The sequence below is a fragment of the Antedon bifida genome, chromosome 2 (assembly GCF_963402885.1).
Source record: "Antedon bifida chromosome 2, ecAntBifi1.1, whole genome shotgun sequence".
Lineage (NCBI taxonomy): Eukaryota > Metazoa > Echinodermata > Crinoidea > Comatulida > Antedonidae > Antedon > Antedon bifida.
The window spans coordinates 3,080,164-3,097,382 of NC_136227.1; the positions used below are offsets into that span (position 1 = coordinate 3,080,164).

At 30.6% G+C, this 17,219-nt stretch overlaps 3 protein-coding genes across 3 annotated transcripts in view; 2 read left to right on the top strand and 1 right to left on the bottom strand.

Moving 5' to 3' along the window:
• Nucleotides 1-17,219, bottom strand: part of LOC144835824 (anaphase-promoting complex subunit 7-like) — a 169,073-nt gene that overhangs the window by 41,497 nt on the left and 110,357 nt on the right. The window lies entirely within an intron of this gene.
• Nucleotides 309-9,799, top strand: LOC144858675 (uncharacterized). The gene is made up of 6 exons (XM_078714773.1): nt 309-319; nt 2,469-3,099; nt 3,849-3,988; nt 5,465-6,209; nt 6,923-7,071; nt 9,076-9,799. Exons 1-6 carry the CDS (start codon nt 309-311, stop codon nt 9,797-9,799), a joined length of 2,400 nt encoding a protein of 799 aa, XP_078570899.1.
• LOC144858677 (caprin-2-like) lies at nt 13,410-14,974 on the top strand. The gene has a single exon (XM_078714775.1). The coding sequence runs from the start codon at nt 13,410-13,412 to the stop codon at nt 14,178-14,180; it is 771 nt and encodes a 256-aa protein (XP_078570901.1). The 3' UTR covers nt 14,181-14,974.

The following is a 17,219-nucleotide window of genomic DNA, read 5'->3' on the forward strand; positions in this document are numbered from 1 at the left end:
TCATCAACCCATTCAACCTACTGTCATCTAGCCAATTAAATTCCTTTATGAGTTCATCATACATTAAGACATACAAGTGGTATTGCAATGCATTCTATATACAGTAAGATATGCGAGTTGTATTGCATCAAATACCATATACAGGAAGATATGTGATGTTTACAAGATTAGTCTGCATTTAGACATTATTGAGACGCATATAAATACCATGACAAGCAACATTGTTACATTTACTGCAGCAGCACAAAACAGAAAACAGCATCAACTTACTGATCAAGAGAAAATACAAGAACATTTAAACAGTAATCATGTATCTTGGGTAAGTACAGTAAATCTTTATATTTAGTGTTCTTAGCTGTTTTAATGTCACAATCTTAGCAGCCCTATTTTATATTTGTCACAATCTTAGCAGCCCTATTTTATATTTGTCACAATCTTAGCAGCCCTGTTTTATATTTTTCACAATCTTAGCAGCCCTGTTTTATATTTTTCACAATCTTAGCAGCCCTGTTTTATATTTGTCATAATCTTAGCAGCCCTATTTTATATTTGAATAATCTTAGCAGCCCTATTTTATATTTGTCATAATCTTAGCAGCCCTGTTTTATATTTGTCATAATCTTAGCAGCCCTATTTTATATTTGAATAATCTTAGCAGTCCTATTTTATATTTGTCATAATCTTAGCAGCCCTATTTTATATTTTTCACAATCTTAGCAGCCCTGTTTTATATTTGTCATAATCTTAGCAGCCCTATTTTATATTTGTCACAATCTTAGCAGCTCTATTTTATATTTGTCATAATCTTAGCAGCCCTATTTTATATTTGTCATAATCTTAGCAGCCCTATTTTATATTTGTCACAATCTTAGCAGCCCTATTTTATATTTGTCACAATCTTAGCAGCCCTATTATATATTTGTCACAATCTTAGCAGCCCTATTTTATATTTGTCACAATCTTAGCAGCCCTATTTTATATTTCTCACAATCTTAGCAGCCCTATTTTATATTTGTCATAATCTTAGCAGCCCTATTTTATATTTGTCACAATCTTAGCAGCCCTATTTTATATTTGTCATAATCTTAGCAGCCCTATTTTATATTTGTCACAATCTTAGCATGCCTATTTTATATTTGTCATAATCTTTCTTAGCAGCCCTATTTTATATTTGTCACAATCTTAGCAGCCCTATTATATATTTGTCACAATCTTAGCAGCCCTATTTTATATTTGTCACAATCTTAGCAGCCCTATTTTATATTTGTCACAATCTTAGCAGCTCTATTTTATATTTGTCACAATCTTAGCAGCCCTATTTTATATTTGTCACAATCTTAGCAGCCCTATTTTTTATTTGTCACAATCTTAGCAGCCCTATTTTATATTTGTCACAATCTTAGCAGCCCTATTTTATATTTGTCACAATCTTAGCAGCCCTATTTTATATTTGTCACAATCTTAGCAGCCCTATTTTATATTTGTCATAATCTTAGCAGCCCTATTTTATATTTGTCATAATCTTAGCAGCCCTATTTTATATTTGTCACAATCTTATACCCCTTTCACACCAAAACTCCGGAGAGTCTCCGGAGACACCCCTGGGTTTATGACCATTCAAAACGTCGAGAAACTCCGGAGATACCCCTTTCACACCAACCTAGCGCCACCGGGGTTAATAAAATAAAATTGTAAATGTCGCCCTCTATTTTTTTTTTTTACATAGCGACGATCATTAGAATACTTTTAATTAACAATATTTTTAATTTAATAATTACTTTCAAAAGTCTCAGAAGTAATATAATGTTTTATTGATACTACTTATTATTTTTTAAACCCGCTATATATTTTGTACAAATATTTAAAGTATTTTGAAATAAAACTAAAGCAATGAGTGATCGTGTGAGGATGACCTTTTGACCCGAAACACTCCGGAGTTTGATGTTGGTACCTTTCACACCAAAACACCGGGGTGTCCCCGCAGTTCGCTCTCCGGAGAATGTTCAGCTGTTCAACCCCGCAGTTTTAAACTCCGGAGTTGCTTGATTTTACCTTTCACACCAAACAGCGGGGCGTCAACTCCGGGGTGTCTCCGGAGTGTCTCCGGAGTTTTGCTTTTGGTGTGAAAGGGGTATTAGCAGCCCTATTTTATATTTGTCACAATCTTAGCAGCCCTATTTTATATTTGTCACAATCTTAGCAGCTTTATTTTATATTTGTCACAATCTTAGCAGCCCTATTTTATATTTGTCACAATCTTAGCAGCCCTATTTTATATTTGTCACAATCTTAGCAGCCCTATTTTATATTTGTCATAATCTTAGCAGCCCTATTTTATATTTGTCACAATCTTAGCAGCCCTATTTTATATTTGTCACAATCTTAGCAGCCCTATTTTATATTTCTCACAATAATCACAGCCCTATTGTATAATAAATAATAAAAAAATAAATTTGATTCAATTTCAGATTTTACATGTTCTCCACAATTGCTACTATACAAATTAGTATCATCTATGCTCAAACTGATACAGCAGCTTGTAATAGCTGTTGTACAGCTGGGGTTCCTGGCATTCCAGGACAGCATGGTAATCCAGGTGTGTCAGGGCCACAAGGAATGAATGGAGTGAAAGGTGAACAAGGACTGAAAGGAGAACAAGGAATGAAAGGATATTATGGAAGCAATGGCTTAGATGGGATTCCTGGTAAATTAGGACCAACTGGACCTCAAGGCCTCACTGGACTACCAGGTTCAAATGGTGTAAAAGGAGAAAAGGGTGAACAAGCTGTTCAGCGGAAATCTGCCTTTTCAGTAGTTTTTACATCAGATCCAGGTCGTCTTGATCACACTAGCCCAATGAAGTATGACACAATAATTACAAATGTAGGAAATGACTACAATCTGGATACAGGCAAGTTTGTCTGTGCAATTCCAGGTGTTTATGTATTCCATGTCACATCATTGAAATCAAGTGGTGGTGGTAGTGTTTTAACAAGAATCATGAAAAATGGGAGTTTTCAAGTATCCACATTGGTGAGTGCTACTGGGTATAATTCTGCAAGCACAATGGTGGTACTTGATCTAGTATCAGGTGATCAAGTATGGACTCAGCCAAGTAATACAAATAGCTATAACTATTACTTCAGTAACGACAACAGATATTGCTCATTCTCAGGTTTCTTACTTTATGCTGCATAATGTTACTACTCAAGCTAAAAGTCTCAAATTCTAATAAAAAACAAAACTTTTAGTGGATACTTAATATTACGAATGATAGATTTTTCTTTCTTTTTTTGTAAATATTTTAAAATGTGCATGTTATCCAATACTAATAGTAATATTATATAAATTTACACTTGTTTAAAATTCAGGGTTACAGGTAAATTAATTTCTTAGTATATTTAATAGTATTTCTGATTTATGTATAGTATGGTTGAACCACCTGTATGTGACATTTTTCTAACAAAATAAAATCACCCATAATTGTTTTTCAAAAGTCACAACCTCTCTGGACTAATTGCATTGTAATAAAATAAAATAAAAAATAAAAAAAGTAAATAAATATAATTAAATAATATATAATTAATTAAATCTTTTGATGGAACAAATCCAACAACCATCATTAGTATACTAATCTTAATTTTACATCAAGTTTGATATTAGTAAAACAATTACTAAAGGAAAATAAAAAAACAACATTTTATTTTAATTAATAATTATTAATGTAACAGTAGACAAAATACTGATTAAACTTAAGACATTAAGAAATAATCTATGTATTTTGAGTAAATAAATGTTTATGCTTTGTTAAATAATTACTAGAGTGTAATTTTGTTTACTAATTGTAGCCTACTATTGCTCTACATGTTGGTATTTACTGTGCAGTCATCAACTCATACAACCTACTGTCATCTAGCCAATTAAATTCATTCATGAGTTCATCATACATTAAGACATACAAGTGGTATTGCAATGCATTCTATATACAGTAAGATATGTGAGTTGTACTGCATCAAATACCATATACAGTAAGATATGTGATGTTTACAAGATTAGTCTGCATTTAGACATTATTGAGACGCATATAAATACCATGACAAGCAACATTGTTACATTTACTGCAGCAGCACAAAACAGAAAACAGCATCAACTTACTGATCAAGAGAAAATACAAGAACATTTAAACAGTAATCATGTATCTTGGGTAAGTACAGTAAATCTTTATATTTAGTGTTCTTAGCTGTTTTAATGTCACAATCTTAGCAGCCATATTTTATATTTGTCACAATCTTAGCAGCCCTATTTTATATTTGTCACAATCTTAGCAGCCCTATTTTATATTTGTCATAATCTTAGCAGCCCTATTTTATATTTGTCATAATCTTAGCAGCCCTATTTTATATTTGTCATAATCTTAGCAGCCCTATTTTATATTTGTCATAATCTTAGCAGCCATATTATAAAACCTTTGGGAAAATGAGTTATGTGACCTTCCGGAAAAACTCGGAAACAATTTTTCGTTTAATTTAGTTTTTTCAGTTCTTAGTTAAAATAAATGTACCAAAAATGTGTTTCTGAATTTATGGTATTAAAGGATAATTTGAAATTATATGTAAGGCAGGACAAAATAAAGAAACATAGGGAATAATAATCAATACTAGAATGTGAGATTTATAAAAATACTTAACCACACCTGGCCTTTAAAATGGTTGTCAAGTTAGAATAATTTAAAATGCAAACCAATGGGATAGTTTTTAAGTCTGTAAGTTTTTATCAGCTTAGAAATACCAAAAGAGTGGAAGTACCATTTACGAGGCTAAAAAAGACTCAATTTTTGGTTACAGTATGTGGTCATAAGTTATGGAATGAACTGTCTATAGAAACGACTTTCTGTAAAAACATTAACATATTTTAAAAATCTATTAAAAAAATTTCCAAATACAAATATTGTTAGATTTTTTATTTATTAAATGAATTATCTAAAACATTCATGAATTTCTTTAGAATTATAATTTATAACTACATGCAGTTGTTTTTTTGTTGTTTTTGTTTTGTTTAGGGGTTAGTATTTGACAAGTTCTTTTACTTCTTTTTCCGATCCCAGAAACAGTTCTTATATAATGTTACCATTTTAAGTTATTGTAATTAATGTATATTGCTTTTATTTCTTGAACTGTTTCTAAATAAATGTTGTTGTTGAATTGAATTGAATTGTGTTAGACTTATAGACTTCAAAACTAATATAATTTATCAAATTTGACAATGTTAAAAATCAATTGCCATTTGTCAATCTATAGTATGACTGACAAAATGTGGCACATGATAGTAGTGAAGTCTATAGTAATATGTATGATTGACAAATGACAATTTAATTTTAACATGGTTCTCAAATTCTATCATTTATATTATAAAAACACTTGGTAATAGACATGCCAACAAAATTATAAATTTGATTCAATTTCAGATTTTACATGTTCTTCACAATTGCTACTATACAAATTAGTATCATCTATGCTCAAACTGATACAGCAGCTTGTAATAGCTGTTGTACAGCTGGGGTTCCTGGCATTCCAGGAAATCATGGTAATCCAGGTGTGTCAGGGCCACAAGGAATGAATGGAGTGAAAGGAGAACAAGGAATGAATGGAGTGAAAGGAGAACAAGGACTGAAAGGAGAACATGGAATGAAAGGAGATAATGGAAGGAATGGTTTAGATGGGATTCCTGGCAAGTTAGGACCAACTGGACCTCAAGGCCTCATTGGACTACCAGGTACAAATGGTGTAAAAGGAGAAAAGGGTGAACAAGCTGGTCAGCAGAAATCTGCCTTTTCAGTAGCTTTTACATCAAACCCAGGTCGTCATGCCATTAGCCCAATGAAGTATGACACAATAATTACAAATGTAGGAAATGACTACAATCTGGATACAGGCAAGTTTGTCTGTGCAATCCCAGGTATTTATGTTTTCCAAGTCTCAACAACGAAATCAAGTGGTGGTGGTACTGTTTTAACAAGAATCATGAAAAATGGGAGTTTTCAAGTATCTACATTGGTGAGTGCTACTGGGTATCATTCTGTAAGCACAATGGTGGTACTTGATCTGGTATCAGGTGATCAAGTATGGACTCAGCCATATGATACAAACCATAACTATTACCACAGTGGCAGCAACAGACATTGCTCATTCTCTGGTTTCTTACTTTATGCAGCATAATGTTACTACTCAGGCTAAAAGTCTTAAATACTTATAAAAAACACAACTTTTAGTTGATACTTAATATTTTAACATGACCTTACGATGACTTTTTTGTAAATATTTAAAAATGTGAATGTTATCCAAATAAATTTACACTAGTTTAAAATTCAGGGTTACAGGTAAATTAATTTCTTAGTATATTTCATAGTATTTCTGATTTATGTATACAATGGTTGAACCACATGTATGTGACATTTTTCTAATAAAATAAGATGATCCATAATTTGTTTTTTTCTAAAGTCACAATCCCTCTGGACTAAATATATTTTACTAATCATGTAAATCATACTCTGACAGTTTATGTTTAAAAACATAGATATTTAGACTCAGTACATGTGGACTAAAGTTAGGTAAATATATTATGATTCAAAATTATAATTAATATATAATTAACTAAATCTAATTTAATTTTTTGAGGAAAGAAATCCAACAACCACCATTAGAATACTGATCTTAATTCTACATCAAGTTTGATATTAATACAACAACTACTAAAGGAAAATAAAAAAACAACATTTTATTTTAATTAATAATTATTAATGTAACAGTAGACAAAATACTGATTAAACTTAAGACATTAAGAAATAATCTATGTATTTTGAGTAAATAAATGTTTATGCTTTGTTAAATAATTACTAGAGTGTAATTTTGTTTACTAATTGTAGCCTACTATTGCTCTACATGTTGGTATTTACTGTGCAGTCATCAACTCATACAACCTACTGTCATCTAGCCAATTAAATTCCTTTATGAGTTCTTTATACATTAAGACATACAAGTGGTATTGCAATGCATTCTATATACAGTCAGATATGTGAGTTGTACTGCATCAAATACCATATACAGAAGATATGTGATGTTTACAAGATTAGTCTGCATTTAGACATTATTGAGACGCATATAAATACCATGACAAGCAACATTGTTACATTTACTGCAGCAGCACAAAACAGAAAACAGCATCAACTTACTGATCAAGAGAAAATACAAGAACATTTAAACAGTAATCATGTATCTTGGGTAAGTACAGTAAATCTTTATATTTAGTGTTCTTAGCTGTTTTAATGTCACAATCTTAGCAGCCCTATTTTATATTTGTCATAATCTTAGCAGCTCTATTTTATATTTGTAACAATCTTAGCAGCCTTATTTTATTTGTCACAATCTTAGCAGCCCTATTTTATATTTGTCATAATCTTAGCAGCCATATTTTATATTTGTCACTATCTTAGCAGCCCTATTTTATATTTGTCACAATCTTAGCAGCCCTATTTTTTATTTGTCATAACCTTAGCAGCCCTATTTTATATTTGTCATAACCTTAGCAGCCCTATTTTATATTTGTCACAATCTTAGCAGCCCTATTTTTTATTTGTCATAATCTTAGCAGCCCTATTTTATATTTGTCACAATCTTAGCAGCCCTATTTTATATTTGTCATAATCTTAGCAGCCCTATTTTATATTTGTCACAATCTTAGCAGCCCTATTTTGTATTTGTCCTAATCTTAGCAGCCCTATTTTATATTTGTCATAATCTTAGCAGCCCTATTTTATATTTGTCATAATCTTAGCAGCCCTAATTTATATTTGTCACAATCTTAGCAGCCCTATTTTTTATTTGTCATAATCTTAGCAGCCCCATTTTATATTTGTCACAATCTTAGCAGCCCTATTTTATATTTGTCATAATCTTAGCAGCCCTATTTTATATTTGTCATAATCTTAGCAGCCCTATTTTATATTTGTCACAATCTTAGCAGCCCTATTTTGTATTTGTCATAATCTTAGCAGCCCTATTTTATATTTGTCATAATCTTAGCAGCCCTATTATAAAACCTATACCAAAATGAGTTATGTGACCTTCCGGAAAAACTCAGAAACAGTTTTTCGTTTAATTTACATTTTCTAAAGTTCTTAGGTAAAGTAAATGTACCACAAATGTGTTTCTGAATTTATAGTACTAAAGGATAATTTGAAATGTAAGGCAGGACAACAAAAAACATAGGGAATACTAATTAATATTGGAATGTGAGATTTATAAAAAATACTTCACCACTCCTGCCTTTAAAAGGTTTTAAGTTTTTAAGTCTGTAAGTTTTTATCAGCTTAGAAATACCAAAAGAGTGGAAGTACCATTTACGAGGCTAAAAAAGACTCAATTTTTTGTTACAGTATGTGGTCATAAGTTATGGAATGAACTGTCTATAGAAACGACTTTCTGTAAAAACATTAACATATTTTAAAAATCTATTAAAAAAATTTCCAAATACAAATATTGTTAGATTTTTTATTTATTAAATGAAAGAAATAAAACATTCATGAATTTCTTTAGAATTATAATTTATAACTACATGATTTGTCATGCAGTTGTTTTTTTGTTGTTTTTGTTTTGTTTAGGGGTTGGTATTTGACAAGTTCTTTTACTTCTTTTTCTGATCCCAGAAACAGTTCTTATTTAATGTTACCATTTTAAGTTATTGTAATTAATGTATATTGCTTTTATTTCTTGAACTGTTTCTAAATAAATGTTGTTGTTGAATTGTTGTTGAATTGAATTGAATTGTGTTAGACTTATAGACTTCAAAACTAATATAATTTATCAAATTTGACAACTATGTTAAAATTCAATTGCCATTTGTCCATCTATAGTATGATTGACAAAATGTGGCACATGATAGTAGTGAAGTCTATAGTAATATGTATGATTGACAAATGACAATTTAATTTTAACATGGTTCTCAAATTCTATCATTTATATTATAAAAACACTTGGTAATAGACATGCCAACACAATTATAAATTTGATTCAATTTCAGATTTTACATGTTCTTCACAATTGCTACTATACAAATTAGTATCATCTATGCTCAAACTGATACAGCAGCTTGTAATAGCTGTTGTACAGCTGGGGTTCCTGGCATTCCAGGAAATCATGGTAATCCAGGTGTGTCAGGGCCACAAGGAATGAATGGAGTGAAAGGAGAACAAGGAATGAAAGGAGAACAAGGAATGAAAGGAGATAAAGGAAGCAATGGCTTAGATGGGATTCCTGGTAAATTAGGACCAACTGGACCTCAAGGCCTCATTGGACTACCAGGTACAAATGGTGTAAAAGGAGAAAAGGGTGAACAAGCTAGTCAGCAGAAATCTGCCTTTTCAGTAGTTTTTACTACTAACCCAGGTCGTCATGCCGATAGCCCAATGAAGTATGACACAATAATTACAAATGTTAGAAATCACTACAATCTGGATACAGGCAAGTTTGTCTGTACAATTCCAGGTGTTTATGTTTTCCAGGTGACATCAATGAAATCAAATGGTGGTGGTATTGTTTCAACATATATTATGAAAAATGGGAATTTTCAAGTATCTGCATATGTAAGTGCTACTGGGTATAATTCAGTAACCGCAATGGTGGTCCTTGATCTGGTATCAGGTGATCAAGTATGGACTCAGCCATATGATACAAGCCATAACTATTACCACAGTGACATCAACAGATATTGCTCATTCTCAGGTTTCTTACTTTATGCAGCATAATGTTACTACTCAGGCTAAAAGTCTTAAATTCTTATAAAAAACAACTTTTAGTGGATACTTAATATTCAAACATGACCCTTACGATGAAGACGAAGAATTTAAGCTATTTCTTTCTTTTTTTTGTAAATATTTTAACATGTGCATGGTATCTAACAGTATATAAATTTATACTAGTTTAAAATTCAGGATTAAAGGTAAATTAATTTCTAAGAACATTTCTGATTTCTGTATACAATGGTTGAACCACCTGTATGACATTTTTCGAAACTTTCAGTTGATACTTAATATTCAAACATGACTTTTTGATGATTTTTCTTTCTTTTTTTGTAAATATTTAAACATGTGCATGTTATCCAATACTAATAATATTATTATATAAATTTACACTAGTTTAAAATTCAGGGTTACAGGTAAATTAATTTCTAAGTATATTTCATAGTATTTCTGATTTATGTAAACTTCTTTTACTACAAAAAAAATGTATTAGAAACATTTCAAACTCCAAGAGCCCACTCAGATCCGTTGTTTGCATCCCTTTCCCTTTTAAAAATTTACGATATAAATTGCCTTCAACAATGTATTTTTGTATACTCTTGGTTAAATTCCCTAATCCCCGCTCAATTTCAACCCCTGTTCAAATTCAATTTCAACTATCATAGTCATAACACAAGAACCTCAAATAAAATACATATTCCATTACACAAAACACTATCTTTCCAACATAACATTCAGTTTTCAGGGCCAAAATATTGGAACAAATTACCCAAATACATAACTGAATCGCCAACAAAAAAACATTTCACTTTTAAGCTAAAAAGGCATCTATTATCCACATATAATCACTGAATCCTAAATAATATTAATTCAAATTTCATTGATATTTTCAATCGTTTTTTTTTGTTTACTTTGGTTTTTTTAATGATTTTTTGATATTTTTTATTTTTTGGCAGCCCACCACAAGTTTACACTTTCTGGGGTTCGCCTCTCTTATTTAAAATTGTTTTTTTACAAACACTGTTAATAGAAAAGAGAAGAGAAATAAATGTTCTGAATAAAAAATAGTATGTTTGAACCACCTGTATGTGACATTTTTCTAACAAAATAAAATCACCCATAATTTGTTTTTCTAAAGTCACAATCTCTCTGGACTAAATATCTTTTACTAATCATGTAAATCATACTCTGACAGTTTATGTTTAAAGACGTAGATATTTAGACTCAGTAAATGCGGGCTATGGTTAGGTAAATATATTATAGATCAAAATTATAATTAATATATAATTAATTAAATCTAATTTAATCTTTTGAGGGAAGAAATCCAATAATCACCACTAGTATACTGATCTTAATTCTATATCAAGTTAAAATCAGGAAAATAAAAAAAAAACATTTGACATTAATTAATAATTATTAATGTAACAGTACACAAAATACTGATTAAACTTAAGACATTAAGAAATAATCTATGTATTTTGAGTAAATAAATGTTTATGCTTTGTTAAATAATTACTAGAGTGTAATTTTGTTTACTAATTGTAGCCTACTATTGCTCTACATGTTGGTATTTACTGTGCAGTCATCAACCCATACAACCTACTGTCATCTAGCCAATTAAATTCCTTTATGAGTTCATCATAAATTAAGACATACAAGTGGTATTGCAATGCATTCTATATACAGTAAGATATGTGAGTTGTACTGCATCAAATACCATATACAGTAAGATATGTGATGTTTACAAGATTAGTCTGCATTTAGACATTATTGAGACACATATAAATACCATGACAAGCAACATTGTTACATTTACTGCAGCAACACAAAACAGAAAACAGCATCAACTTACTGATCAAGAGAAAATACAAGAACATTTAAACAGTAATCATGTATCTTGGGTAAGTACAGTAAATCTTTATATTTAGTGTTCTTAGCTGTTTTAATGTCATAATCTTAGCAGCCCTATTTATATTTGTCATAATCTTAGCAGCCCTATTTTATATTTGTCACAATCTTAGCAGCCCTATTTTATATTTGTCACAATCTTAGCAGCCCTATTTTATATTTGTCATAATCTTAGCAGCTCTATTTTATATTTGTAACAATCTTAGCAGCCTTATTTTATTTGTCACAATCTTAGCAGCCCTATTTTATATTTGTCATAATCTTAGCAGCCATATTTTATATTTGTCACTATCTTAGCAGCCCTATTTTATATTTGTCACAATCTTAGCAGCCCTATTTTTTATTTGTCATAATCTTAGCAGCCCTATTTTATATTTGTCATAACCTTAGCAGCCCTATTTTATATTTGTCACAATCTTAGCAGCCCTATTTTTTATTTGTCATAATCTTAGCAGCCCTATTTTATATTTGTCACAATATTAGCAGCCCTATTTTATATTTGTCATAATCTTAGCAGCCCTATTTTATATTTGTCATAATCTTAGCAGCCCTATTTTATATTTGTCACAATCTTAGCAGCCCTATTTTATATTTGTCATAATCTTAGCAGCCCTATTTTATATTTGTCATAATCTTAGCAGCCCTATTTTATATTTGTCACAATCTTAGCAGCCCTATTTTGTATTTGTCATAATCTTAGCAGCCCTATTTTATATTTGTCATAATCTTAGCAGCCCTATTATGAAACCTTTACCAAAATGAGTTATGTGACCTTCCGGAAAAACTCAGAAACAGTTTTTCGTTTAATTTACATTTTCTAAAGTTCTTAGGTAAAGTAAATGTACCACAAATGTGTTTCTGAATTTATAGTACTAAAGGATAATTTGAAATGTAAGGCAGGACAACAAAAAACATAGGGAATACTAATTAATATTGGAATGTGAGATTTATAAAAAATACTTCACCACTCCTGCCTTTAAAAGGTTTTAGGTTTTTAAGTCTGTAAGTTTTTATCAGCTTAGAAATACCAAAAGAGTGGAAGTACCATTTACGAGGCTAAAAAAGACTCAATTTTTGGTTACAGTATGTGGTCATAAGTTATGGAATGAACTGTCTATAGAAACGACTTTCTGTAAAAACATTAACATATTTTAAAAATCTATTAAAAAAATTTCCAAATACAAATATTGTTAGATTTTTTATTTATTAAATGAAAGAAATAAAACATTCATGAATTTTTTTAGAATTATAATTTATAACTACATGATTTGTCATGCAGTTGTTTTTTTGTTTTGTTTAGGGGTTAATATTTGACAAGTTCTTTTACTTCTTTTTCTGATCCCAGAAACAGTTCTTATTTATTGTTACCATTTTAAGTTATTGTAATTAATGTCTGCTTCTTTTATTTCTTGAACTGTTTCTAAATAAATGTTGTTGAATTGTTGTTGAATTGAATTGAATTGTGTTAGACTTATAGACTTCAAAACTAATATAATTTATCAAATTTGACAACTATGTTAAAATTCAATTGCCATTTGTCAATCTATAGTATGACTGACAAAATGTGGCACATGATAGTAGTGAAGTCTATAGTAATATGTCTGATTGAACATGGTTCTCAAATTCTATCATTTATATTATAAAAAAACTTGGTAATAGACCCTACATGCCAACAAAATTATAAATTTGATTGCATTTCAGATTTTACATGTTCTCCACAATTGCTACTATACAAATTAGTATTATCTATGCTCAAACTGATACAGCAGCTTGTAATAGCTGTTGTACAGCTGGGGTTCCTGGCATTCCAGGAAATCATGGTAATCCAGGTGTGTCAGGGCCACAAGGAATGAACGGAGTGAAAGGAGAACAAGGAATGAATGGAGTGAAAGGAGAACAAGGAATGAATGGAGTGAAGGGAGAACAAGGACTGAAAGGAGAACATGGAATGAAAGGAGATAATGGAAGGAATGGTTTAGATGGGATTCCTGGTAAATTAGGACCAACTGGACCTCAAGGCCTCATTGGACTACCAGGTACAAATGGTGTAAAAGGAGAAAAGGGTGAACAAGCTAGTCAGCAGAAATCTGCCTTTTCAGTAGTTTTTACATCTAACCCAGGTCGTCATGCCATTAGCCCAATGAAGTATGACACAATAATTACAAATGTTGGAAATAACTACAATCTGGATACAGGCAAGTTTGTCTGTGCAATTCCAGGTGTTTATGTATTCCATGTGTCATCAATGAAATCAAGTGGTGGTGGTACTGTTTTAACAAGAATTATGAAAAATGGGAATTTTCAAGTATCTGCATATGGAAGTAATACTGGGCATCATTCTGCAAGCACAATGGTGGTACTTGATCTGGTATCAGGTGATCAAGTATGGACTCAGCCATATAATACAAACCATAACTATTACTACAGTGACAGTGACAGATACTGCTCATTCTCAGGTTTCTTACTTTATGCAGCATAATGCTACTACTCAAGCTAAAAGTCTTAAATTCTTATAAAAAACAACTTTTAGTGGATACTTAATATTCAAACATGACCCTTACGATGAAGAATTTAAGCTATTTCTTTCTTTTTTTTGTAAATATTTTAACATGTGCATGGTATCTAACAGTATATAAATTTATACTAGTTTAAAATTCAGGATTAAAGGTAAATCAATTTCTAAGCACATTTCAAATTATTTCTGATTTCTGTATACAATGGTTGAACCACCTGTATGCGAAATTTTTCTAAACTTTTAGTTGATACTAAATATTCAAAAATGACTTTTTGATGAACTTTCTTTCATTTTTGTAAATATTTAAAAATGTGCATGTTATCCAATACTAATAGTAATAATATATAAATTTACACTTGTTTAAAATTCAGGGTTACAGGTAAATTAATTTCTTAGTATATTTCATAGTATTTCTGATATATTTATAGTATGTGACATTTTTCTAACAAAATAAAATCACCCATAATTGTCACAATCTCTCTGGACTAATTACCTTTTACTAATCATGTAAATCATACTGACAGTTTATGTTTAAATACATAGATATTTAGACTCAGTACAAGTGGGCTATGGATAGGGTAAATATGTTATGAATCAAAATTATAATTAATATATAATTAATTAAATCTAATTTAATTTTTTGAGGGAACAAATCCAACTAACCACCATTAGTATACTGATAGTAATTCTATATCAAGTTTGATATTAATACAACAACTACTAAAGGAAAACAACATTTTATTTTAATTAATAATTAATAATGTAACAGTAGACAAAATACTGATTAAACTTAAGACATTAAGAAATAATCTATGTATTTTGAGTAAATAAATGTTTATGCTTTGTTAAATGATTACTAGAGTGTAATTTTATTTACTAATTGTAGCCTACTATTGCTCTACATGTTGGTATTTACTGTGCAGTCATCAACCCATTCAACCTACTGTCATCTAGCCAATTAAATTCCTTTATGAGTTCATCATACATTAAGACATACAAGTGGTATTGCAATGCATTCTATATACAGTAAGATATGCGAGTTGTATTGCATCAAATACCATATACAGGAAGATATGTGATGTTTACAAGATTAGTCTGCATTTAGACATTATTGAGACGCATATAAATACCATGACAAGCAACATTGTTACATTTACTGCAGCAGCACAAAACAGAAAACAGCATCAACTTACTGATCAAGAGAAAATACAAGAACATTTAAACAGTAATCATGTATCTTGGGTAAGTACAGTAAATCTTTATATTTAGTGTTCTTAGCTGTTTTAATGTCACAATCTTAGCAGCCCTATTTTATATTTGTCACAATCTTAGCAGCCCTATTTTATATTTGTCACAATCTTAGCAGCCCTGTTTTATATTTTTCACAATCTTAGCAGCCCTGTTTTATATTTTTCACAATCTTAGCAGCCCTGTTTTATATTTGTCATAATCTTAGCAGCCCTATTTTATATTTGAATAATCTTAGCAGCCCTATTTTATATTTGTCATAATCTTAGCAGCCCTGTTTTATATTTGTCATAATCTTAGCAGCCCTATTTTATATTTGAATAATCTTAGCAGTCCTATTTTATATTTGTCATAATCTTAGCAGCCCTATTTTATATTTTTCACAATCTTAGCAGCCCTGTTTTATATTTGTCATAATCTTAGCAGCCCTATTTTATATTTGTCACAATCTTAGCAGCTCTATTTTATATTTGTCATAATCTTAGCAGCCCTATTTTATATTTGTCATAATCTTAGCAGCCCTATTTTATATTTGTCACAATCTTAGCAGCCCTATTTTATATTTGTCACAATCTTAGCAGCCCTATTATATATTTGTCACAATCTTAGCAGCCCTATTTTATATTTGTCACAATCTTAGCAGCCCTATTTTATATTTCTCACAATCTTAGCAGCCCTATTTTATATTTGTCATAATCTTAGCAGCCCTATTTTATATTTGTCACAATCTTAGCAGCCCTATTTTATATTTGTCATAATCTTAGCAGCCCTATTTTATATTTGTCACAATCTTAGCATGCCTATTTTATATTTGTCATAATCTTTCTTAGCAGCCCTATTTTATATTTGTCACAATCTTAGCAGCCCTATTATATATTTGTCACAATCTTAGCAGCCCTATTTTATATTTGTCACAATCTTAGCAGCCCTATTTTATATTTGTCACAATCTTAGCAGCTCTATTTTATATTTGTCACAATCTTAGCAGCCCTATTTTATATTTGTCACAATCTTAGCAGCCCTATTTTTTATTTGTCACAATCTTAGCAGCCCTATTTTATATTTGTCACAATCTTAGCAGCCCTATTTTATATTTGTCACAATCTTAGCAGCCCTATTTTATATTTGTCACAATCTTAGCAGCCCTATTTTATATTTGTCATAATCTTAGCAGCCCTATTTTATATTTGTCATAATCTTAGCAGCCCTATTTTATATTTGTCACAATCTTATACCCCTTTCACACCAAAACTCCGGAGAGTCTCCGGAGACACCCCTGGGTTTATGACCATTCAAAACGTCGAGAAACTCCGGAGATACCCCTTTCACACCAACCTAGCGCCACCGGGGTTAATAAAATAAAATTGTAAATGTCGCCCTCTATTTTTTTTTTTTACATAGCGACGATCATTAGAATACTTTTAATTAACAATATTTTTAATTTAATAATTACTTTCAAAAGTCTCAGAAGTAATATAATGTTTTATTGATACTACTTATTATTTTTTAAACCCGCTATATATTTTGTACAAATATTTAAAGTATTTTGAAATAAAACTAAAGCAATGAGTGATCGTGTGAGGATGACCTTTTGACCCGAAACACTCCGGAGTTTGATGTTGGTACCTTTCACACCAAAACACCGGGGTGTCCCCGCAGTTCGCTCTCCGGAGAATGTTCAGCTGTTCAACCCCGCAGTTTTAAACTCCGGAGTTGCTTGATTTTACCTTTCACACCAAACAGCGGGGCGTCAAC